The following is a 24,368-nucleotide window of genomic DNA, read 5'->3' on the forward strand; positions in this document are numbered from 1 at the left end:
ATACTTTCTGGTTTTGTTTGCTTAGGTTTTGTGTTCTCAGCCTTGTATTCTATGAGGTTCCGTGGTTAACTTAATTGTAAAGATACGCTGTCATCTTTCCAGGCTTTCTTGTAACTGTCTCTCTTTGATAAGTGACATCAATACTAAGCACCTTGTCACTAATGCATAGCTATATCTCTCCATCTTTGTCACTTCGGCAAGCTTTAGAACATCAACTAAAGTGCCCCAACCACATAAGGTATTACTGAAAAAAACCTCAGTTATTTCCATATATATTATTTCTGTTATTACCCTTATTTACTGGTGGAAAAGTGACACAAGAAAACGAGTTGAGAATCCCTTTTTATCCCATTGGACTTGACTTGCAACCTTAATTATTACTGTAATTTAAATTCTAATAGGAAAAAAAAAAGTCTTAGTTTCACAAAGCACTTGTACCCACCGTGGTCCAGAAGTATGATATTACAAATAATGGTGCACACAACTTATTTTGTCCTAAATGATTCCACGATTCTGTGAAACGTATTAGAGTAAAACACGTCAATGTTTTATAACCATCTAACTCAGAAAATAAATGTCATCAGTGAAATTGCAGCCCGCAAAGCTTCTACGATTAAATTCATTGAGAACAGAATTTCACTCCTAAGAAACCACAAATATAATTTTAATTAGCAACAATCTAATAATTTCATAGAAAATGAGTACTGCAAAAATATTTTCTTTGCAAACACTGCAACTCAGTCTTCATTAGTCAGAAAAACAGAGTCTTAGTTCAGTTTCTAAGCATCACATTTGATTGGTTTTTGGCTTTGGAATACAAGCCCAAAAGTTCAGAACCGTTCCTCACCCTGAATCAGTTACTGGTTGTATAATCTTAAATGACTGGTTGTAAAATAATCAGTGATAAAATAATGCCCAATAAAGACTATTTAATTTCCTTGAGATTATTTTATCATTGTCTTTTATAAACAAAATAAGAAAATTGAAGAAGAAAGTAATCCAGCAGATTCCTTGTTCTGGTGACAAAATGTGTTATTTTAACAAGGAAGATAAATTGGTCTTCATGAACTCCAAGCTTAGGCTAAGGGTTTTTATGAAACTAAGAGCTGCAGGATAGACTAAAGATAAAAGTGATTTTGCCCTCAAACAAGAAGGGCATTTACTTACTTCAGGGTTAAAGAGGAATAAATTTATTTTGTAGTCTTGACTATACAATCATGCTAAGTATATGCTTAATGGTGCATATCTTAAATTGTTGTGACCGATTGTAGCACAGCCCTAAAGCAGGAGCTTTATTTATAGTATAGCCATGATTGTGCACAATTCATATTTTTCTCTCAAGGAGCGCTGCTGCACAAGGCTGACAGAAATAATTTGAATGGAAATCAGACAAGACATGGGCAGATCAAGTAGCGTCAACATAAAACCAAGTTTCCCCTTAGCTGCATTCCCAGCTAGGCTTCAAAATCAGACCTGTCAAATGGGAGAAGTATCAGCTGCATAATTCTCTGCAGCTTAAGAACGACACCACAATTTTAAATCACTTTCTTGAAGGAAAGAAGAATATTTTAGTGTGGCCCAAAACGTGTAGTTTTCCCTCATCTATTTTCTCAAAATTGCTTGGGAGAAAATTAAAACATACCTCTATCCAACACAGAAGTTTGATCCACCTTACTCAATTTCAATGAAGTGAATGCAAACAATGATCTGACAATGGTAAGAATCCAAGAACATCCACAGCTCTAAGTGTCACACTTTTGACATTAGTTTTCTTAACAAAAAGTCTCTTTCTGACTGGTGAATTTTTATTTATCCAGCGATATGAAATCACTTGGGGCTATACAAAAAGCTTCTTCAAGTCCCACAAAAACAACTGGGGCAGTAATTGCATCATCTTTAGACTAAACTTTGCAAATTGACTGTGACTCAAGAGAGCTGTGTACAGGACAAACATGAGTATACAACGTTATTCTCCAGGTTTCTGCTCTCTTTGCACGGAGATGTAAAACCCGAGTCCGCCAGCCGTATGTTCTTTTACATAAACATTTAACTTTGCCATGGATCCTAGAGCAGATCTTTAAGGGAATAATCTTGACATCTAACATGATGCTTGATGAGGATTAGAAGTTCCAAAAAGCATGGGAAACACAAGCCTTTACAGACAGCAGCTTCGCCAGAGCTTAATGAAAAATTCTGAGCACCTCCCTGTTAGTTAGAAACCAGTGCATTTTTAGTCTAGTTCCACTTTCAAGTTTCCTAGAAAAATTCTCAAGTACAGCATTTAAATGTACAGTGCATTTTAATACAGTGATTTTTGTTATTTGATACAGTTTTATGTGTCATTTTTGTAACCTCTTACCCAGAACATCCTCTTCTTCGTTGTCATCTATGTCAGCAGTTGCATGCCCAGTGATACAGACAAACAGCAAGATAAAGGTTAAAGGTAAGGAGCATCCCTTCTTTCTTCCTTTCATCTTTCCTGTGTAACATATAAATGACAATACACACTTCAATCAAATTCCTTGAGTGCTCTGCAACTGTCACTAGTAGAGTAGTGCACAGCCATATGGGCAGATGGACAGACTGGGAGCTCTGGAAATAATGTGAGTTATGTTAGTATGATTATGCTGTAAGCACAGTGAAAAAGAAGACAGATTTATAGTTGTGCTTAGCTGATAGCGTCTTATCCCATCTCCAATGCAGATTAGAGGCATCGATATTATTTTTATTTCAAGCTGCAATTGAAATCACCTCCCAGAATACATAATGATATAAAATGTAACACTTTATACTTTTAATGTCCTTATCAGTTTTACACTACCTATAGCTGGCTGGCATGTCCAGACCTTCCAAATAAGTTTTAACCTTTCTGCAGGCCCTAGATACCTTGCCATAAACGTAAAATTCTATTTTTAACAAACTTTTCATCAACTCCTAGTTCCTAGACTTCTGTGTAAATTGCGTTTCATGGGAGGCAGTACTCTGTGCCTCGTAGATCCCTTTAATATTTAATACCTTCACTTAAGAGCAGAGCGATTATCTTTCGTATGACATCAGTGCAACCACAGTCACTCATACAAATAAATACTTTTATTCCATAGCAGCTGACATGTTTAAGTTGCCACAGATAAGGTTATGCATGGACATAAGAGAGTGCCTCCAGAAAACCTTTGTTTTAACTTCTTTAGAAATAAGTATTTCCCAAGTAACTAGAAGTTCCTTAAAGATGTCTGAATTCTAATTAGACGGCTTGATATCTCCTTTAGCTCCCCAACAGGTAGATTCCCCGTAGTAAAATAAAGTAAGAAAACAGAAATTAAGATATAAGGCCTGGGAAGTTGCCAGCCTTCAGACACTGTTTTTGGTCTTCCGTGGTTTTGTTTACATGCCTGCGAAGAGAGACCATCTGCATCACCTAAAACAGGGCAGGAAGGGCTAAGGGAGTCAAAGGATGACCTATCACTGTGCTTGGGATTATAATGTAAATACAGGTGGTGGTGGTTTTGTTAGCGTAGAGACAAACACATAACCATACGAAGAAGGTTATATGCGGTGCTTTATTTCGAGGCCCCGGGAACCAGGGGTACGCACCCAAATCTGGTTCAAAGACCGTCACATCGCGTTCGCCATTTATCCTTGAAGTGTTGTTCAATCTGTTACATATTCAAAAGGGATGCAACCTACATATTCATTTCGGTGATTGTCACATCAGGTCTTGCAACATTTTCAGCATTCTTTACATTTTTATGCAAACTGTTATCTCTTTGCAAGTTTACTGCTTGCATTAGAAAAGATACCAACTCTATGTCCTGTTAACATAGATAAGATTTCTTCTGGCTCAGTAAGAGTTTTCAGCATTCCTTCCCAAATGGGGATACCTGAGACTATACCCTGGAGCAAGCGAAATTTCAACAGAGTAGTTAGTTTTTAACTATATTTAATAGAATTGTTAGAACTATTAGTTATTCGACTACATTTTAGTAAGACAAACTAGAGTTTTCCAACATTTCCCCCCTTTGGAAATACCTTCTTTCATTAAGAAGGTATTTCCATTTTTCAGTTTTTCACCTTAGTTCTCCATTCTCGTAGTCTCGTAGTACTTCGGTGGCGGGGTCAGGCGTCGTGGGTATTCCCGGGTTACTGCTCCTATAATCTTATGCGTCCAGCTAGTGTTACGGGTGATTTCTTGACGGATACACAAGTATACTAGGTAGATGACCAGGAATACTAACAAGAGTGTGCAAATAGTTTCTAAAAGTGATTGTAGCCACCCGCCTAAATGAATCCCCAATCCATTAAATATTTCTCCTATCCAATTATGGCCGATCTCTTTTCTTTCTTCTTCAGCTTCTTGTTCAATTCTCTTGAGTTGAGATATGTCATATTCTATATCCATGGTTACATTCGGTATATGCACACAGCAGTGATCAACTCGATCCTTTAAATATCCGCAAACGCCATGTTCCTTCAACAATAAGATATCTAATGCCATTCTGTTCTGCAAAGTCATTTTTGTCGTTGCTTGGAGCTGCATATTCAAATCTCTGAACCCCTTTTTAGTAACTCTAGCTAACCTTTCAGTCTGCCCTATCAATTTGTAAATCATGTCTCTATTTCGGTAAGTAGCTACTGGAGCAGCAAAGAGAGATTCAAGGGCCCATCCTACCTTCACTCCTGTAGAGGGCCCCTGCCATGTATCATCTTCCTTTATATCTCTTTTGATTCTGTTGATTTGTAGAGTTTCCAGTTTCCCTTTAAAGGGGGAACGTTTCCAAATCGGGCATAAGGTGGGTAAGCCTAATGTGATTTCTTTAACCTTCCCCGTAACTGGTAAATGGGTAGTCCACGTTCCATCACTATTGGCCCATACAAAATTTCCCATACTCTTAATAGTTGCATACTTACAATCTGGTTTATGATAGGGGATCATCTGTCCTCCACTTTTGTATCCCCGGCAGGCGCACCCAGCCTTTAAAGCCACTCTTACGGAGGGTATTGTTATTTCATCTGGGTTTGAATCACAGTCCCATATTTCAGAACAATTCCACCAAGGTACGTTTTGTATCACTTCTCGACTAACTCCATTATTGGCCAAAAGGGTTTCGGTTGGAATTGTTGCGTCCTGCTTTCCCTCCCATTTGATACACCACGAAGTGTTACCACCATAGTGGAATTTTTGCAAGATATTAGTTGACCAAATGGTTTCCCATTCTAATTGTTTTTGTCTTTCTTGGCATTCCCATTGTGTCTCTGTTTTTGTGATAATTCTATCATACATACATACCCCAAATTCTCCTCCTGAATTCTTAGTAATGAAGGTGGAGTTTGCGAGCTGGTTACAAATCTGTTTTGGCAGCCATTCCCCTTTCACCCTGACCTGCCGTTCCTTTTCTATGGTTATTTGTTTGCACTCAGTTTTATTTCCCTGTGATGTTGGGAGAGGGAAAGTTATTATTCCCCAGTTTATAGGTTCCCCCGCTGCCTTAGGAACTGGAAGGCAAGCAGTGATTTTACTGGTATTCTGTATTCCTGCAAAATCCTTAATTAAGCCTATTATTAAGTTTTCCTCAGGGTCCCTTGAGGGGAGGTGTATTACCTGTGGTGTTGGAGTGGGCTCTATATCTCGCCTTTCTCTATGGGATACTATTATCTTTTCCAATCCTTTGTTAATGTTGAATTGGATTCCTTTTCCCGATGTTACTGCCACTTTCTGATTTTGAACCGTGCAAGACAGAATGGCATTTTGTTCTGGATGATATCTCACATTTCTATTCTTCCGGTGGGTGCCTGTGGAAAAAGTCATATTCATCAGAAACCATATTATTATGATTGTCCCATAGACGTAATTAGACATCCTTCTGGTATGTAAGTTTCAGCTTTGTAGGTCCAGTTACTTCTGCTTGCCACTCTCCGGGAACCTTCTTTACCCGTGTGTAGTGAATCCAGGAATCAATTCCCTTCACTTTAACCGCGGTAAAGGTAGTCAGCAGCACCAGATACGGTCCGTTCCACCGTTCTCTCAGTGGTTCCTCAACCCAATCACGGACGTAAACCTGGTCTCCTGGATTGATATTGTGCACTGGGTGTTCCAACGACAAGGGTCGATTCCAAACCAGAGTACTCCGCAGCCGCGTCAAAGTTCTAGCAAGGGATAACACATAGTTATATACATCTTGCCCACCTTTTATATGCATATTGAGGTTAGGTTGTGGCGCCTCGTAGGGTCTTCCGAAAAGAATTTCATAAGGGCTCACCCCTATCCCACTTCTAGGTTTTATTCTTATTCTCAGGAGCGCTATGGGTAATGCTTGTGGCCACTGTATTTTGGCTTCCTGACATATCTTACTAATCTGCCTCTTAATTGTCTGATTCATCTTTTCCACCTGTCCGCTCGACTGTGGTCTCCATGGCGTATGGAGATTCCAAGAAATTCCCAGCATTTTACTTATTCCCTGAACAATAGTAGCCACAAAATGTGGTCCCCTATCTGATGATATTCCCAGAGGAACTCCAAATCTTGGTATAATTTCTCGCAATAACCACTTGACCGTTTCTTTAGCTTGGTTTGTGCGACAGGGAAAGGCTTCCGGCCATCCAGAGAAGGTGTCAACCCCAACCAATAAATACCGATACCCCTGGGCCTTAGGTAATTCCACAAAATCAACCTGCCAGTAGTCACCTGGTTCCATACCTACTCTAATATGTCCCATTTCTATCCTTTTCCTAACTATTGGATTATTCTTCAGACAGATTTCGCATTTTGCATTTATAGATTTTGCCATTGTTAACATCTGTGTTGAGATTATGCTGCGTTTGAGATAAGTAACCAAGGCTTCTGCTCCCCAATGACATTTTTGATGTTCTGTTTGTAGGATTGTTCGCATAACGTTAGATGGTACGATTACTTGCCCGGTTGTTGTTAAGTACCACCCATCCGAATTTAACTGGGCTTTCGTTAGTCCGGCTAGTTTCTCGTCTTCTTCTGAATACTTTGGTTTTTGTGTTAAGTAATTTTGGAAAGGGCTTACCTTCGTAGGTATTAAGGCCATCATATTTTGTACCTGCCGTGCAGCTTGCCGGGCTGTCCGATCCGCTAGGGAGTTTCCTTCCGCGACCTTAGAGTCCCCTCCCTGATGTGCTTTGCAATGCATGATTGCCACCTGTAGGGGTAATTGTACTGCAGCTATCAAATCCAGTATCTCCTTTTGATATTTTATACTTGCACCTTGTGAGGATAAAAGTCCTCTTTCCTTCCATAATGCTCCGTGTATATGGACCACCCCAAATGCGTATTTCGAATCAGTCCATATGTTCACCTTTTTATCCTTACTTAACTCCAAGGCCCTAGTAAGGGCTATTATTTCTGCTCGTTGGGCGGATGTTCCTGTTGGGAGCGCCTTTGCCTCTATTATTGAATTTTGTGTGGTTACTGCATATCCAGCATATCGGGTCCCTTTTTCCACAAAGCTGCTCCCATCAGTAAAAAGTTCTTGTTCTGGTTGTTCAAGCGGGTTATCTTTTAGATCTTCTCTAGTTGCATACGTGTGTTCAATGATTTCCACGCAATCATGTTCCAAAGGACCATCTTCCATTGCTGCGCCTAGAAAAGCTGCTGGATTTAATAAGTTAGTAGTTTTCAGATCTATATCATCTTGTTCTGTAAGCATCGCCTGGAATTTCATCATCCTACTTGGGGAGAGCCAATACCCCCCTTTTTGCTCTAAAACTGTTAGTACCATATGGGGCACATACACTTCAATGCGCTTTCCCAGTGTCAATTTTCGAGCTTCTTGTATTAGTAACACTGTTGCTGCCACTGCCCTTAGGCACGATGGCCACCCAGCACTCACGGGGTCCAGCTGTTTGGAGAAATATCCTACTGGTCTTTTCCAGCTTCCTAGTTTCTGTGTTAAAACCCCCAATGCCAATCGTTGTCTTTCGTGGACAAACAGTTGGAAGTCTTTGGTCAGGTCTGGTAGGCCTAATGCCGGTGCTCTGGTCAAAGCCTCTTTTAACTTCTTGAAGGCCTTTCTTTGAGGTCCTTCCCAAATAAAAGCTGGTGATCTCTGAGCCTCATACAGAGGTTTTGCTATTAGTCCATAGTCCAAAATCCATAGCCTGCACCAGCCTGTCATTCCTAAGAATGACCTGAGCTCATGTAAGTTCCTGGGTTCGGGGATCGCACAAATAGCCTGAATGCGATCCATTCCCAATTTTCTTTGTCCTTGTGTTATCTCACATCCTAGATATACTACAGTTGTACATGCGATTTGAACCTTTTCTCGAGAAACCTTGTAGCCATTCAATCCTAATTGGTTCAAAATTTCAATGGTTACCTGGATACACGTTGGCTCCAACTCTGTCGCAATCAGAATGTCATCAACGTATTGTAGTAGGAGATATTGGGCTCGTGGTACCTGAATTTGTCCTTGTTCTGTCCATAGCTCCAGCTCCTTTGCCAGCTGGTTTCCAAAAAGTGTCGGGCTATTCTTGAATCCTTGTGGGAGTCTTGTCCATGTTAGTTGTGTCTTTCGTCCATTATGTGGGTTTTCCCATTCAAAAGCGAAATATTTCCTACTACCTTTGTCAAGAGGAATGCAAAAGAAAGCATCTTTCAAGTCAATTACAGTGAACCACTTATATTTTTCCTTCACGGATGTCAACAGTGTATAGGGGTTGGCAACCACTGGATAGATGTCCTTTGTGATATTGTTAATGGCTCTTAAATCCTGTACCAACCTGTATTCTCCGTTCGGCTTTTTCACTGGAAAAATCGGAGTATTATATTCCGACTCACACTCTTCCAATATCCCGAACCTCAAAAATTTTTCAATCGTTCCCACTATTCCATATCGAGCTTCTAATTTTATGGGGTATTGTTTTACCTTTACTGGTTTCGCCCCATCCTTCAGTTCCACGTTAATGGGTTGTGCAGTTTTCGATTTTCCGGGAACGTCCGTCTCCCAAACGATGGGGACGACTGCTTCTTCTACTTCCTTAGGTATCCGGGTCTTTGGGGATTCTCTGATCACTAGTATTTGTCCTATTCTTGACTCTGGTACCTGCATAATCAATTCTCCATTTTCAAAAATAATCTTGGCATCTAACTTAGAAAGTAAGTCTCTCCCCATGAGTGGAATTGGACAGTCTGGCATGTACAAAAATTCATGCCAGAGTTCCTTCCCTCCAAATTTCAATTCCAGGGGTCGGGTGAATGGCCGTACTTCCTCTTTCCCTGTGGCCCCAACCACTGTCACGGTTTTACCTCCCAGTTTCCCATGTAAATCATTTAAGACTGAGTATGTTGCTCCAGTGTCTATTAGAAACTGCACTTCTCTTTCCCCTAGTTTCACCTTTACTAAGGGTTCCTCCCCTTCCCGTCCTAGTCAGCTTTGATTTTCGTATTCCCCCATAATCATTGTTTTAACTACTTCAGTATTTCCTAATGGAGTTCCCATCTGATTCCTCTGTCCTATTCCTTGCGGGCACTCGTTCTTCCAATGTCCTTCTTGTTTGCAGAATGCACATTGATTTATTCCAAGCCTACCAATTCTCGTTTCTAATTTATTAAAAGGATAGGCGGGTCCGTGTCCTCTCCCCCGTCCTCGTCCTACCCCTCTTCCTCTCCCCCTATTTCCCAGACCTTGGGGATCTTTTCCTTGCATGATCGCTAGCAAATTCCGATGTTGCCTCTGGGTGTTTTCCTTCTCTCTATTGTTATATACCTTCCAAGCAACTTCTAATAATCTGTCCAAATTACGCAATTCTCCCCCATCCAATTTCTGCAATTTCTTCCTGATGTCCTCCTGTGACTGTCCCAAGAAAATCAAAGCCAGCTGTATTTTGGCCTGTTCTGTTTCTACGTCTAAATCCGTGTATTTCCTGGCTACTTCCATGAGGCGTTCCAAAAATGCAGAGGGAGATTCTGTTTTTTCCTGCCTTACATTATAGAGCTTTGACCAATTTATTACTTTGGGCATAGCATTCTGTACTCCTACTACCACCCATTCTTGATATCTTCTCAAATAAGTCATTCCTCTGACAGTATTATAATCCCACATTGGGTCTTCTATAGGAAAGTTCTGCTCCACCGTCCCAGTGACCACCCCCTGTCGTATATCTTCCCGGACCCTTTCCCGGGCTGCCTTTAGCACCATCCCCTTTTCTGTTGTATCCATTAATATGTCTAATAGTACCTGTATATCATCCCAGTCCGGGTTCTGGGTTTTCATGATCATTTTTACTACTCTTGCTACTTTATCCGGGTTTTCTCGATAAGTCCCGGCCGATTGTTTCCAAAGCACCAAGTCTCCGGGGGAGAATGGTACTTTTACATACACCGGCCCTTCAGCCCCCACCCCTTGCCGTAACGGTGCTATCATCTTGCTTTTGACCTCTTGTCCCTGTACATCCCGTTGTCTGGTTCGGTGAGATATCGGAGTACAAGGACAATCGGTCTCATATTTTCCACTGGGTTGGTCCTCTACGTCCCCATCCTTATCTTCCCTCAAATCCCTAGGGGCTGGTGGGGCTGAGGGGGCCACTAGGAGATCGAAATCCTCATCCTGATGGTGCTGTACAGCATTCTCTACTGCCGAACATTGCATGCATTTTCTTTCCGCTGTGCAACCTTGACATTTTTCATCCACTTTTACTTCTAATATCATAATCCCGCACGCCTTTTGCCATTCCTTATTGTTTCGCAATATAAAGAACAATTCTACATACGGTACCTCATCCCACTTCCCTTCGCGTTTACAGAACAGCATTAACTGTAAAATAGTATTATAATCCAAAGTCCCATTTTCTGGCCAACGTACTTGATCCTCTAATTCATACTGAGTCCACCAGACATTACAATATTCCACCAATTTCCTTTTCTGCATTCCTTGTCCAAACCTCCCTTCCTTCCAGTGTCTTAGGATACACCCCAATGGTGATGATCCTGGTATTGGTGACATTTTGCAATCACCTTATAACAAATTATGCAAACAATACGCAATATCACACACAGAATTACACAAAACAAAACCAAACCTCCAATGCCGAACCCGCAGAGCTTTCGCTACTGTCTTATGGACGGCGCCTAGGCTTCCCACTGGAGCTCCTTAACCCAACCAAGCGTAGCTTTCGCCGCGTCTAACAGGCAGGTTTTTACCAAACCACAACTATGGTACCATTCCTGATAAAGCACCGTGTCTTACCAATATAATCCTCGGTCCGTCGGGGGCAGCAGAGGTCGGTTGCGGTCGATGGCTCCCCGAGAATCACTCGGTGCCGGCCGGAGCGGGATCGATGCGAGCCGCCTCAGCAATGCCCGCGAGGTCCCATCTGGGTCGCCAAAACTGTTAGCGTAGAGACAAACACATAACCATACGAAGAAGGTTATATGCGGTGCTTTATTTCGAGGCCCCGGGAACCAGGGGTACGCACCCAAATCTGGTTCAAAGACCGTCACATCGCGTTCGCCATTTATCCTTGAAGTGTTGTTCAATCTGTTACATATTCAAAAGGGATGCAACCTACATATTCATTTCGGTGATTGTCACATCAGGTCTTGCAACATTTTCAGCATTCTTTACATTTTTATGCAAACTGTTATCTCTTTGCAAGTTTACTGCTTGCATTAGAAAAGATACCAACTCTATGTCCTGTTAACATAGATAAGATTTCTTCTGGCTCAGTAAGAGTTTTCAGCATTCCTTCCCAAATGGGGATACCTGAGACTATACCCTGGAGCAAGCGAAATTTCAACAGAGTAGTTAGTTTTTAACTATATTTAATAGAATTGTTAGAACTATTAGTTATTCGACTACATTTTAGTAAGACAAACTAGAGTTTTCCAACAGTTTGACATAATCTAGGCTGAATAAAAGCAGAAATATCATCAAATATTCAGATTTGGTACTGAGATAGTAACAACTCTCACGCTTTGCCTGACTCCTGTGAGTTCATAGGGTTAAAAAAATTATAAGCCACACTTTCAATTTTCGGTTTCGAAATTAAATGGGAAATAAGAATTTTCTAAGCACATTGTTTTCCTTAGAAGTTTTTATCTGTAACCACTGGCACAGTTTTGGCCCTTCATAGAGGAACTTGAAAATTATCCACAACATCAGTTGCCTGTGGATTAATTACAAGTTTGCCCCGGGCCCTCATTTTCTATATTTGAGTTTTTCCAAACATGATTGTAAAACTTTGACTAGTTCTGGAAAAGTCTATTTTAATTTGCTTCTGGATCACTGAAGTTAGGGCCTTGGGCTCCTTCTTCCAGGAACCTGCAGACTATAGATTTAGATTGCAAAATTTAGTAATCCATTTTTACTCAGTTATCCAATGTTCCCAAAGCCTATTCCCAAGGTTAAGAAAAATACAGGAAAGAATCAGCCAGAAATGGAAATCCTCAATAAGTTTATCTTTTCCATTTGAAAACAGAATTTTGTATAACATGAGCTACATTATGTAATAGTCACTGTGTGTTTATAAGGATAAATCAGTGCATTTGTACAGAGAACAGAAATCTTGCCAGGGAACGGTATTTCACTTCTCCACTCAATTCCCATGTGTCCCTGAAAAGAGTACGTTGTCAAACACAGGGCTTCCTGATGCTTGGGCAATTTCCCAAGACAAAAAGTTTAGGATGTATAACTAACTGCCTGCATTCCTACAAAGTCTGCTGACCAAACACAATCTCCTTTATCTTCTTGTTAGCCTTCCCCCAAGGCCACACATTCCCGGAACATTATGTGAGGTATGGGTGGAGGTGGGGTGAAGCTTTTAGTACTGAAATGTTTAAATCCTTCTGTACCTTAATTATTTCTTATAATTCTTAAGAGTGAAATTCAAGATTTAGGTGAACTTGGCACTGCTTTTTCAATTAAAAACCCCAGACCCTCTAGAAAAGTCCAAGTTTTCTGATTTAATGTTCAGCTGCCCAGTAACAGAACTTTAAAGCTGTAAGCCACTTATGATACTGATTTTATTTCCTTTTTTAATGCATTGATTATTTTTTATTGTATTTATGTGGAAACTGCAATTCAAAATACTTCATCTGTCACATATGGCTCAGTAAAATATCAAATGCACACATTTGTGAAAGACTGCCTGTTAAAGTCTGATTATCTAGGCCAAATCCTTAAAATCTCCAGGAGTAAATAGAGCCCCTTACCCAAGAAGTGTCCTAATTTAGGACAGGCAAGAATCCGTCCAGCAATAATATCAGCTTTTCTCTACAAACAAGTGCCATTAATGCAAATTTCAGAAATTCCAAAGACATTTCCTTAGGAACTGGCACTCTTGCCGCTCCCAAACTACCTTCCTTTTGTACAAGACACTTTTATATCTATAAAAGATGACATCTACGTTACTTGTCAAAGGAGATCTAAGGTCCACGGGTAATAATTGGCACAGGTTTCACTGGCTTAATTAAATGTTTTATTTGTGAATAATGTCGCTACTTCCACTCAATTAGGAACATACATAGACAGAGCAGATCACAAGCAGTGAAGGATGCTGCCAGCAACAGATCCTTATCAACTGGTCTTATAACTACAATTTTTTATACTGCCACCTAAACAGAGAAACAGGAGGAAACTCTCAAAGTTTTTTTCGCTAAAGACATACAAACATAAAATTCTGTGTTCTCTGTGCAGCTTGCAGCCTCTGGAGTTGGATTCTTTGATGTGTATATATATACATACAAACATATATATATTTATTTTTACTTAGTAGTCTGTTCAACACCAATTTCTATAGTTGCCAGAATTCTTAAAAGCAAATATTTCTTCAGCATAGTATTTATCTCTAATAAGATAGCTGGAAAATGCAAAATAAAAGCTAGCATTTCCAGTAGGAGCTAAAACCAGACAGCTTTAGAAAATGGTATAAAGTGACATTATAATGACTGTAAAAGTGGCCTATGCACATTGACAGTCCAGGAAATGGAAGCACACACACAAAAAAGGGGTACAAGTAAATAGAGGAACGAATAACAGGAGACAGGACACTCATAGCTAGAGGCTGAATTTAGCACAGCCTAAAAGTAAAAAGGTCTCATTAGGCAGGAGTATAGCACCTCCAATATAAAACCAGACCTTTTCCAGTTCTATATACTTCACAGGCATTGTGTTTACCCTGTGATATCTTGTACTATGCACTAGGACTTGTACGATAGAGATTTAGTTAGGCTGTACCTATAGCTCCCAGCTGACAGAGCCAGTGAGTTCCCTCCAAATGTATTTTATTGGATGTATTTAATTTATTTTATTTTGCCTCTGTTTGGAGCATCATGTTTTCTCATTTACTCTGGATTAAGTATGAAGATGAATTAAGTATGAATTCCATCACCTCTACTCTGATGTAAACTTAATAGAGAATGATGATATGCACCCTAATTTGTTCAGTTCCCAGGTCAGCACTTGTATGTCATTCAAACTGAGTTCTGCCAGAGCAAAGCCTTGCTATGTCACTGTAACGCACTGGATCATCAGCACACAAACATCACTGATTGAAAGCACCAGCTATCGAAATTACCCCCTCCCGAATTTATCTCCCTCCTCTGCCATACAGTAGCATCCCTAATAGCCTGTATCCATCTTGACACCAGAGACTTCATTAGATTCCTCCAAGAACTTCAATATTTTGAATGATAATTTTGGTTGGTTAAATACCTTTTACCACTTAACATTACTGTTGATTTCCTGCTGGACTATTGCAGTGTCTTAACTACCCAAGTGAAAACTGGGAAGTAAAATGGACATTTAGAAAAACAAAGGTCTTCATTAACTTTTGTGCCCTGATGTTACTGGTTCAGATTTAAACTCTCACTTTGGTTCTGTTTTCATTGAGGTTGCAAATGCTGCTTTGCAAACATAATTGATAAACAAATCGAAAAGAAAACTTTGTTATGTTTTGAAACTGAAAGAAAAACCTCAGAAAAAGCATAAGCCTACCACAAGAACACACTTCTTTCTTCATGTTACTATAGATTTCATTTGCTTTTTCACTTTCCCTCATCAACTCCTTTCTCTCATGCTTTAAAACTGTTTTACATTTCCCCAGCTTAGCTCCAGGACCTATTTATTCCCTTCTAGTTACCTCATATCTGGCACCAGTTAATTTTGCGATTCTGTCTCCTCTCAACTTTTCCTGCAAAACAGCTCCAGACCCTGATTTCTCCCTTCATTGAGTTCTCCTTCCTACCCATCTCAGTCAGAGCCTCATATCCATGATATCCATCCCTCAAGAGCCAAGAACTGGATATATTCTGGGAGGGAGAGAGACAGTAAGAGTGTGCCTTGACAGAAATAGCCTGCAAGTAATTTTCCAAATTCCCTGATCACACAGCTCAGAGCAACAGTCTAAGTGAATTATAATCTCTCAAATTGAAACTGATTTTTTAAAACAGCTACACTTTGCACAAGAACCTGGATTTACCTCCATCAAATTATGTAACTCCTCATGATACCTTTATAGAGAGTGGCCAATGATTTTGTGGCTACTGCTTCTAGCCATAAGGAAAAAAACCAAAACAAAATAAAACACATGGCACAGGATCCAACATTATGATCTTATCATAAAGGATATACTAAAAACAGTATTTGAATTTCCACCTCACAAAAGACCGATTAAAAGAGAAATAAAGAAATAAGGCAGTAATTTATTTAGATATAGTAACTGCATCCACCCAGCGTCCCACATCCCAATCCAAGGTAAATCTGTACTCTATCTATACAGCCTGTTTTCATTGTGATGTAGCTTTCAATAGAGAAAGGAAATATTCATTTGCTCCTACCAAAATATTTTTAAATGTAGACTAAACCAAAGTGCTTATTTAAATAATTTCATACATCTTAAAAAACACCAAGCCACACTTAAACTTGTCCTGCTTGGACAGAAGCCACCTGTTTACAGGAAACACATAGCTCCTGTATTAGTACTTTCAAACAGGTAATGCCTCCAGCATCCTAATAATAGCTGCTTTCAGAGCACAAAAGCAAAGCAGACAAGCAGCATTATTAGTTACGGATTCAGGAACACAGCACAGTAGTCCCAACATCAGCACCACAGAGACTCTCACCTGTTTGGGTTTTTTTTCCCTAGCAGTTTGGACTTGAAAAGTATGGTGTATGTTTTCAAATCTCAGATGTTCTTATTGATAAATAGTTGTGCAGTTAGAGGTCAGTTAACTTACCACAACGTTCTCTAATAGAGTCATTTCAGTCCTGTACATTTGTTACCAACCCAGCTGCGTGTAATTTCACATCGCACACATCACACAAGAACAACTACTCGATTTCACTGAAGTGAAGGTGCTGGTTACTCGAAGCACAACAGGCAGGCACAGGAGGAAGCGACGTGCCACACCGATCCCTCTCGTGACTGATTTTGATCATACCTGACTGTAAACCTTTTGTACCCTCATCGCATTTTGCACACATACCAGAGATCAAAACACAAGTTTCCTTGCTTCATCAAGCAAATTTAGCTCACCCTATCTTCCCAGCTAGAGACGCCACAAAAATTTTTACTGCGATGGAGGTACAAGATTTGGATAATCATACAAGTTGGAAATGCTATAATTGTCATCAGTGGGAATACCCCCAGATTCAGATTATCACCCTAAATACTTAAAACCAGCATAAAATAACACTGTCATAGAAAATAAAGGGTCATAATTCCTTCATCTCCAACCATAGTACAGATGGTGTGGTTTATCCTGGTGTCAGGGGCAGGTTCTGCAAACCTGGAGCTTTCATCAGATGAGTCAGAGCAAAGAAAACATCACCCTCATCTTTCTACACTACCTTTTCTCCAACTGATGAAACCATAAATCATTGTCCACACCCTCATTATGTCAGAGATTGTACAAATATAGAGGAACAAGATTGCTTCTCAGCCAAAGTAGAAAATGTTTAGAGAAAATGAAACTGGATGATCTTTAAGGTCCTTTCCAACCCAATCCATTCTATGATAAAATGCTAATACGCTCCTGCAGAACTTTCTGTGAAGTTCATAAAAGCTGTACCTGGGGTTGGGGGGGGGGGGGGGAAGGCAGCTACTTTCAGCATAATTGTTTTAAAACTAGTTCTTTTGGAATGTTCAGTTTGCTGGAAGTCAATTTTTCTTGTGTCCAGATAATAACATGGGTCAACAAGTTAAAAAGCCTGTTCTTTTTTTACTGAACAGTAAAACAAATTAACCAGTTAACTTCAGAGGTATACTCAGTTATGAATGGCACACATCAGGGAATATGGCAACAGTACTAAAGATGGAAAATGAACAGCTGTATTAACTGCAACAGGAAATAATTAAGGAAATCCAACAAAGGATTTATGAGAGAAAATTAAAAGGACTAAAAATAATTCTACTTTGCTGTGAAAAAAACTGTGAGAGGAAAGGAATTATACAATTCCCCACATGGTTTTGCTTTGTTCTCCCCAGAGGCACTCTGTTCCTTTTGTAAAGTAAAAACAGTTTCAGAAAAAAAACTCCACAGAAGTAAGTAATTTGTCCCTATTTTTTAAGGCAGTTCTCCTTGGTTTCAGTGTGAAGAGTAGCTTTAGATGTGAATACCCCATCTTCAGTTCTTACCAAAACATCTATCCATCTATTTTGTTTCTTTGGGAACTGCCAGCTTCTCCTAGCTCTCTTTGAGAGAAAACATGACTGTTGGAAATCTATCCCAAACAAAATGCAACCGTCAGTACTGGAATTAGACAGGTTTTAAACAGTTTGCTTCGAAACTGTGAAATACAAAAGTGAAGTAAATCTCAAGGCTCCTAAGCTCTACTGATGTTCTGGTTTTTTATTTTAAAATTTCTTTTCTTGCTCCCACACACACACTCTGACTCCCTCCAGCAGACATTCTAAGAGCAGACCAGATGCACGCCAACAAAATCATGAGAGTTACAAAGCACTTCCAAGCAGCTACTGCTTTATTTTAAAATGTAGAAGAGATGTATTGCCAGAATCACCTCTTTAAAGTAAATATAGGCGCTAAAGCAGCTCCCCAGGATGTGAAAGACAGCGTCAATGTCTCTGAGTAGATTTAATATTTATGTTTCCAGAAATGATCCTAATGCCATTGATATATCCATGACAGTAATCCACGTTCTCTGCCCTAGACATAATTCAAGATCCACAGAGTCAGAAGAATAGCACAAAGGATATGCGTGCCCCTGTACTGGAGAACAGACCATCTGAGTGCTAGTCTCTGCTCCTGCTTATGCACTTAGCTTGGCAGGGTTATTTGAGAAACATAGAACAGTCCTTGAAGCGAGGTCTGGAACCTAGTAACCATCCTTCTCTAACTGTGGGTCTGGTCTAGCTAGAGGTGAGATTTCAAATTCATTAAAAGCTCTGGACGTCTTCTCTGAAAGCCTGCTAGGAAGCTTGTTCTTTTACACCTTTCCTTTATTTTCTAGACACGCTGTATATTGGGCCAAATTTCCTCTGATCTCTTAAAATTTCCTGTGCGACAGAAACTCTGCCTCCTTTTTGTATGCTCTCCCTCATTGCCCTCTAGGTCTGACACTAAACACTAAAATACAACAAATCAGAAGTCTTTACCATTAGACTTTCAAAATTAACTCTCCAATGAGACTAAGGATCAACAAATTCAATGCCATTTATCTGTTCTGAGTAAAAAAAAATAATAAAAATTTACAGTTATTCTGCATTTAGAATGTTAGCTGCATGAGTTACAATTGAGTTTTCAACAGCAATATTAGTGTATGTGGGCACTGCACTTTAAAGTTCATGTTACTACACCGGACAGCTGAAATGCATTAAATCTTCAGACTGCAAACATAGTGATGCACAACAGAAGGACAAACACAAAGATTACTGCAAGCCAATTTAAAGCACACTTGGAGATACTACGGAATAAAGGTTACAAAAATGTCAAAAAAAATTGATTTATCAAGCAATTGGCCACATAACTACTTTTCAGTGAACACTTTCATGTGGGACACATTTGAAAGGAGAAAAGGGCAGAGCAGAGTGTGGTTTAATCATCTTTACCTCCACGATACTGCTCAGTGTGCATTACACACAAGGTAAACAATTACAATTAATAAATTCATATTAAACAATATTCCAGATTAATTTACTGTGGCTAAAGATACCTGCTGCCTTCACAGACCGTCACAGACCTGGTAGAATTACAGAATGAGCAGAAGATTACAAATGTGAAAGGCTCACAATTTTTCCCAAGGAAGTCCCTAGCAATTCCTGCAGCATGCCTTTGCTGTCCGTATCTATACGGACAGCTGGGCTTCCTGTCTTTTGAGTCTGTCTGTAAGACACTCAGGAAGGAAGCTTTATATCTTTACATGTTTTCCATTAAGTACTTTGATGACTAATTTCTGGAGTGCTGAGCCACACTGACCTTTCACATACATTCCCCATCCAAATTATTATTGTTCTTCCTACCCGGTTTTCCCATTGTTACATGCCTTTTCCTCATTTAAATTGCATTTAAATTTTCTAAGGCGTAGTTAGTTACATTTTATCTAACTTTTTGTTGTTTTAAATAGGTTGTTTTTAATAGGTTAGTATAAAACTCTTTTTCATCACAGAGTTACTAAAGATGAAGTTTACATCAGTGCTTCCAAGTAAAATACTACAAAAGTCACAAACAATATTCTGGGTTTTCAGGGGGGCAGGAGATCACGTTTGTGGCAGTGGCATCACTGTAAGCCCCATTCACTACCTCCTTCATTGCTCACGGGTTTTCAGGTTTTTGAGAATTTCAGTATATATTGTGAGTGAAACTGGCTTACAGTATCAGCAGCTAAGCTTGATTCACCTAAAATATTCCTGTACTACTCAACACATTGAGTGCTTCAAACATTACAAGCCTTAAAATGATCTGAAATAGCCTGGCAGACCACTCTGCCTGACTTAAACCTCTCTTGAAGCTACTGTAGGGGAGAAACTGCTTTTTTTTAAAGAAAAGAGCTTTTTTCCAAACTCTGGGAATTGATCAAAATTAACATATCTTTAAGATGGCTTTCTTTCACATAAATGTCTTGGGGCTCAAAATACCACAGTCTGAGACTCTGACAACCAAAGATTAGATGTATTAGTAATCATTAAATTATATTCACTGTCCTAAATTTACCTAGGGAAACGGTCTCCCTTTTTGCAGCACTCATTGCTGGACTTTGAATCTAAATATCTGACTACTGCATCTGCCACAGCCCAAACAAAACACACGAGGAGATTCTCCTTTCTGTCAGCTAAACTAAAAAAAATAAGTAAAAAAAAAAGATCTTCCACCTAAAACTGAAAGTCTGTTCCAGAGTACTCACCAAACTCCCAGTCACAGCTGCCGAAGAAAGAGGGAATTTCTGGGTTTGGCTGTAACGCTGCTCGGCTCTCTCACACCGGGCGGGGAGGGGGGTGGGGTGTAAGGCTACCAAGGCAGGACTGCAGCCCGCTCTGCCTCCAGCGGGCTCCGGGACTGCGCTCAAGCGTTCAGCTCTGCCTGTAGCTCAGAGCAGCTGCTTGTTAAACAGCACTGCCCAAAATGAAACGTGCTGTTAAAGCACGAGAGACAGCCTGTAGGGTATTCTACCCGTTGTACCTCACAGGCTCCGATACGGCTCATGAGGATGCTGTGTTCATTGTGCGAGAAACGCTTATTCACTGGTAAAATATTGAAAAGGACTAAGTCTTCAAATCAGAGGCAATAATATTTTTATTTTACAATTCAGCACTGAATTGGGTGCCCTTCTAGAAAAGGCATACCGTCTTACAAAAGCAGTGGGTATATATACTAGTTTTAGACAAAGAACCCTGTAAGTCCTCAAAGAATGTTTATTTTTTAGGTTATTCAATAATGACTTCCTTCAGGTTATCTCTTGACCTAAGACAACTACATCTTACAAGATAATTAAGCATATACAATACATTTTTGCAGCTCTAAGATAGTGTTGATCCTTTCAGGTTATTCATCCATGTCTGGAGATTGCATATTCTCTCTTGATACAAGACAGATTTATATTACAAGATAATTAAACATACAAACCAGCTGCAGCAAAACTTATCAATTAATTCTCACAATTGCTTATTTAAGAGAGGTGCTGTGCTTTAGCATTTAGTTTCATCTGTTTGTTTTTAGAAAAAATATGCTATTCACTCCAGGTCTGGGCTGCATTTGTTGCAGAATCTAGAGCTGCACTATTACACAGTGCCTTTAGCTACAACACAGCAGCTACTTACAAATCACACAAGCAGGTGCTACAACTGAGTTTAAGCATCATTGAGAGGACCATGGTGTGGGGTCTCCCGTTGTGAGACTGAGACCTTGCGACTTTCAGATGTACACACACAGATGACCAGCACCTTAGTCCTGGACACAGAGGATGAGAATTGCCCACGTCATGAATTAAACAGCAACAGAGGCAGAAGTAACAGCTGAAGAATATTGGCTTCCACAGCTGGTAGCTGGAATCAATTGCAATTATTTCTGGGCAAAGACTAACAGGTGAGTTAAATCACTTTCACTGAAGACGTGTATTCATCCATTCATCACCATGCTGTAGTAGATGGGTAGTTTCTGACAGTCAGTTAACAGGTTAACTCACTATTACACAAACAGAAGTGCTCCTGAAGCTTCTTAGATCCCCTGCCTGTTGTTCCTGACTGTAAGAATGTCTGTAATACTTTCCATGGCAAAGTCAGTAGTCAGCCGAGTCTACTGACTATTAACTGGGTCATTAATCAAACGGATTAACTGCCCTGAAAGGGACTGGAAGCACTTGCAAAGTAAAATTGCAGTTTAAATGCTGGGGGTGAGGTTGTGCCATGCAGTTACTAATTACCACCTCCTAGCTCAGATAACCAGAGGAGCAACCCAGCTCAGGAGTCAGTTAAACAGAAACGGTCAGTCTGTCATTTGTGTGACACCAGGCCTCTGAAAAACACATCTGGGGGCCCATGTGTCTAAGAATTAGCGTCTATCAGTGCTATCCATAAATCTCGTTGAGAGTCACAGGTCAGACAGACCAAACCAGATGTACTAAAATGACACCACACTTTAAAGAGATCCCAGTCTGTACATTTACAGTGGCAACAAAAAACAACAAGATTTTTAAAAACTATGACACAGTTCTCCATTTTGCTTTTCTAAGAAAGCATCTATGAGATACACAGGGATGGTTTCAAACTCACTCCACTCTACAAATCATTTACAGATAAGCTGCTTTATATTCAGTCATACCAGATGCTGAATTCACCAGTCTATGCAAATATATTCCTAATCTAGGGAATAAGTGGTCAATAATCTGGTCAAAACTTATAGTGGGCTTTTTTGTTGTTTTAATGAGAAATATATATATTTTTAAATGAACATGGAAAAAGGAATTTTCAGTTTGTGTCATTATTCCTTTGTTTTCCTCAAGACCTCACCCACGTCATTTAGATTTGGTGTGCAAAACAATTGAGTAATTCTGAAATAAATAATTCACATGAAAAAAAAGAGAAGACCCTACAGTTTCAAAACATGTTTGCCTTCATATGGTTAAATAAGTTGAGAATCACATGTAAAGAAAGGGACTTTGGGGAACGTATAAGGGAATTAAACCACTTATTTTGGTTAAAAGTTAGATTAAGAAATCTTTGGTAAATAATAAAATGAGAGAAAAAATACCACCACGTGTATGAAGAACACATATCCAAAAGAAAAACTCAAAGGAAACAGTATTGTATTTTAAGATGAGTATTTTTTTGTTTCTATTCTGTTAATGTCTCTATATATAGTTTCTGTATGCAGTCCTCCTAATTTAGTTGTCAGGAGAGTGTCTGGACTCCTTTGCATTGTAACCATAACATAAAAGGCTTCAGGAAGAATGGGAATCAGACTTGGAAGATGGAAACAAAACTATTTTTTCAAACATTTAGTGTGATCAAAGCATTCCATTCAGCTATGACCTGGCCTAGACAGTCACACTAACCTCTGGCTTGCCCTGAAACCTGCTGCTAGCTAAAGGCAGTTGTCAATAGTTAAAGGTCCACAGTGGGAAAAGCCCAAATAATTTTAAAAAACATTTATTTGTTCCTTTCAAGAAGGAGCTTTCGAGATGAGCAAGATAAAATCTGTAAGCTTTAAAACTAGTCACTGAAAGGCACTTTTCTAAAGTTCTATGGGAGTATAGAAATCTCTCAAAAAGCAAAACTTGCAAATCACTGACCTAGCTTCTCCTTAAGAGAGTATCTAAGTGCAGTTATTTTTATTAAGCTTTATTGCTGTTCTGAAGAACCTTACAAGAATCTTTCCTTATGGAATTTCTAACCTTTGATGATGACATTATCATTGTGTTTTCTCTTCGTGTTTATTTATGTAGTATGTGCTACATAAATCAATTGCCAATACAAAGATGACAATTCAGAAAACTACCATTTTGCATGACTTCTGAGCTCAACACACAGAGTTAAGCTCCAACCAGTTATGCAATAGTAGGCACTAGATGTATTATTGAATCAGTGTGAGAAATGACCATTTGCAGTACATACATCAGCAGGCCAGCTACCAAATTCTGCTTTTTCCCCTACCCACACATTATACTGGCATGCAGCATGCACAGTACAAGCCTAGCATTCCAGCCCCCTTTACAAGCTTTTCTGCTGACATAATTTGAACTGATGTGGGCTTGAAATTAAAGGAAACTCGACAGGGCATTTATATAGTACTTCTATAGCTAGAATAGCTTTACCTGGGGATTACAACCCCAGAACATCACAGAGGGGCAGGAAAGGCCCAGCAGGAAGATCTAAAGGATAGTGTAGGCAAGACCAGTGTATGAATGCATTCCAGATCATCCATATCACGAAGAACTTCTATAAAAGAAATTTGACACAAGCAAAGGTTTTTATTGCATTTCTGTGAAAAAAAACCCACATACTTACAGCTCCATCTTTCATGATCTCTGTACCTTGCTATGTAAGCAGATATATGCAAAAGTACAGCTAAAGTAAAGTAAAGTAAACCAGAAATTCCATTAAAAAAATGCCACAGCCCTTGCCAAAGCCAAACCACAGGCAGGCTCAGGGGGAGAGAGCAGCCTGGCGAAAGGGCACTGCAGGGGGGTGCATGCATGGCCAGACAGCTGGATCAAGGGGCTGCAAAGAGCCTCGTGAGGAGGAGAGGAGAGCAGAGCAAAAGGCCGCCACAACAATTAAATGCTGCAGAACTGCCCACATGGGCATTGTGCCAAGTACATCCTGGTGAACTTCAAGAGGTCTCCTCCAAATATGAGCATCTCTGTGGACAGAGGGAAGGAAAAGAAGAGTTGTGTGGACACCTTCTTCCAGAAGCCACAGAGCAAACCACTCTTCCTGGAGAGGAGCACCACCGTGGGCAC

At 39.8% G+C, this 24,368-nt stretch overlaps 2 protein-coding genes across 5 annotated transcripts in view; both read right to left on the bottom strand.

Annotated features, from left to right (window-relative positions):
• The window catches only part of LOC104065350 (tissue factor pathway inhibitor-like), a 41,549-nt gene extending 21,118 nt beyond the window's left edge, over nt 1–20,431 (bottom strand). For 2 of the 3 annotated variants that reach the window (XM_054069889.1, XM_009567814.2), the window contains exons 1-2: nt 20,316–20,431; nt 2,360–2,479 (exon numbers count right to left, since the gene is read on the bottom strand). In XM_054069889.1, coding sequence (XP_053925864.1) covers nt 2,360–2,474 — 115 coding nt within the window. In that variant the 5' untranslated portion in view covers nt 2,475–2,479; nt 20,316–20,431. Of the gene's footprint in view, nt 1–2,359; nt 2,480–19,127; nt 19,231–20,315 lie in introns of those variants that run through there. The other variant, XM_054069890.1, reaches the window with a different exon arrangement.
• On the bottom strand, nt 3,544–11,851 carry LOC128852500 (uncharacterized). Of its 2 annotated transcripts, XM_054069888.1 has the most exons (3): nt 11,434–11,851; nt 11,205–11,345; nt 3,544–6,141 (listed from the first exon to the last, which is right to left on the bottom strand). In XM_054069888.1, the coding sequence occupies exon 3, from the start codon at nt 5,852–5,854 to the stop codon at nt 4,070–4,072; it is 1,785 nt and encodes a 594-aa protein (XP_053925863.1). In that variant the 5' UTR covers nt 5,855–6,141; nt 11,205–11,345; nt 11,434–11,851; the 3' UTR covers nt 3,544–4,069. The 2 variants fall into 2 exon arrangements, with proteins under 2 accessions (XP_053925863.1, XP_053925862.1); XM_054069887.1 differs by having other exon boundaries at nt 11,205–11,851.
• Nucleotides 20,432–24,368: the final 3,937 nt, after the last annotated feature.

This window comes from Cuculus canorus, chromosome 6, assembly GCF_017976375.1.
Source record: "Cuculus canorus isolate bCucCan1 chromosome 6, bCucCan1.pri, whole genome shotgun sequence".
Lineage (NCBI taxonomy): Eukaryota > Metazoa > Chordata > Aves > Cuculiformes > Cuculidae > Cuculus > Cuculus canorus.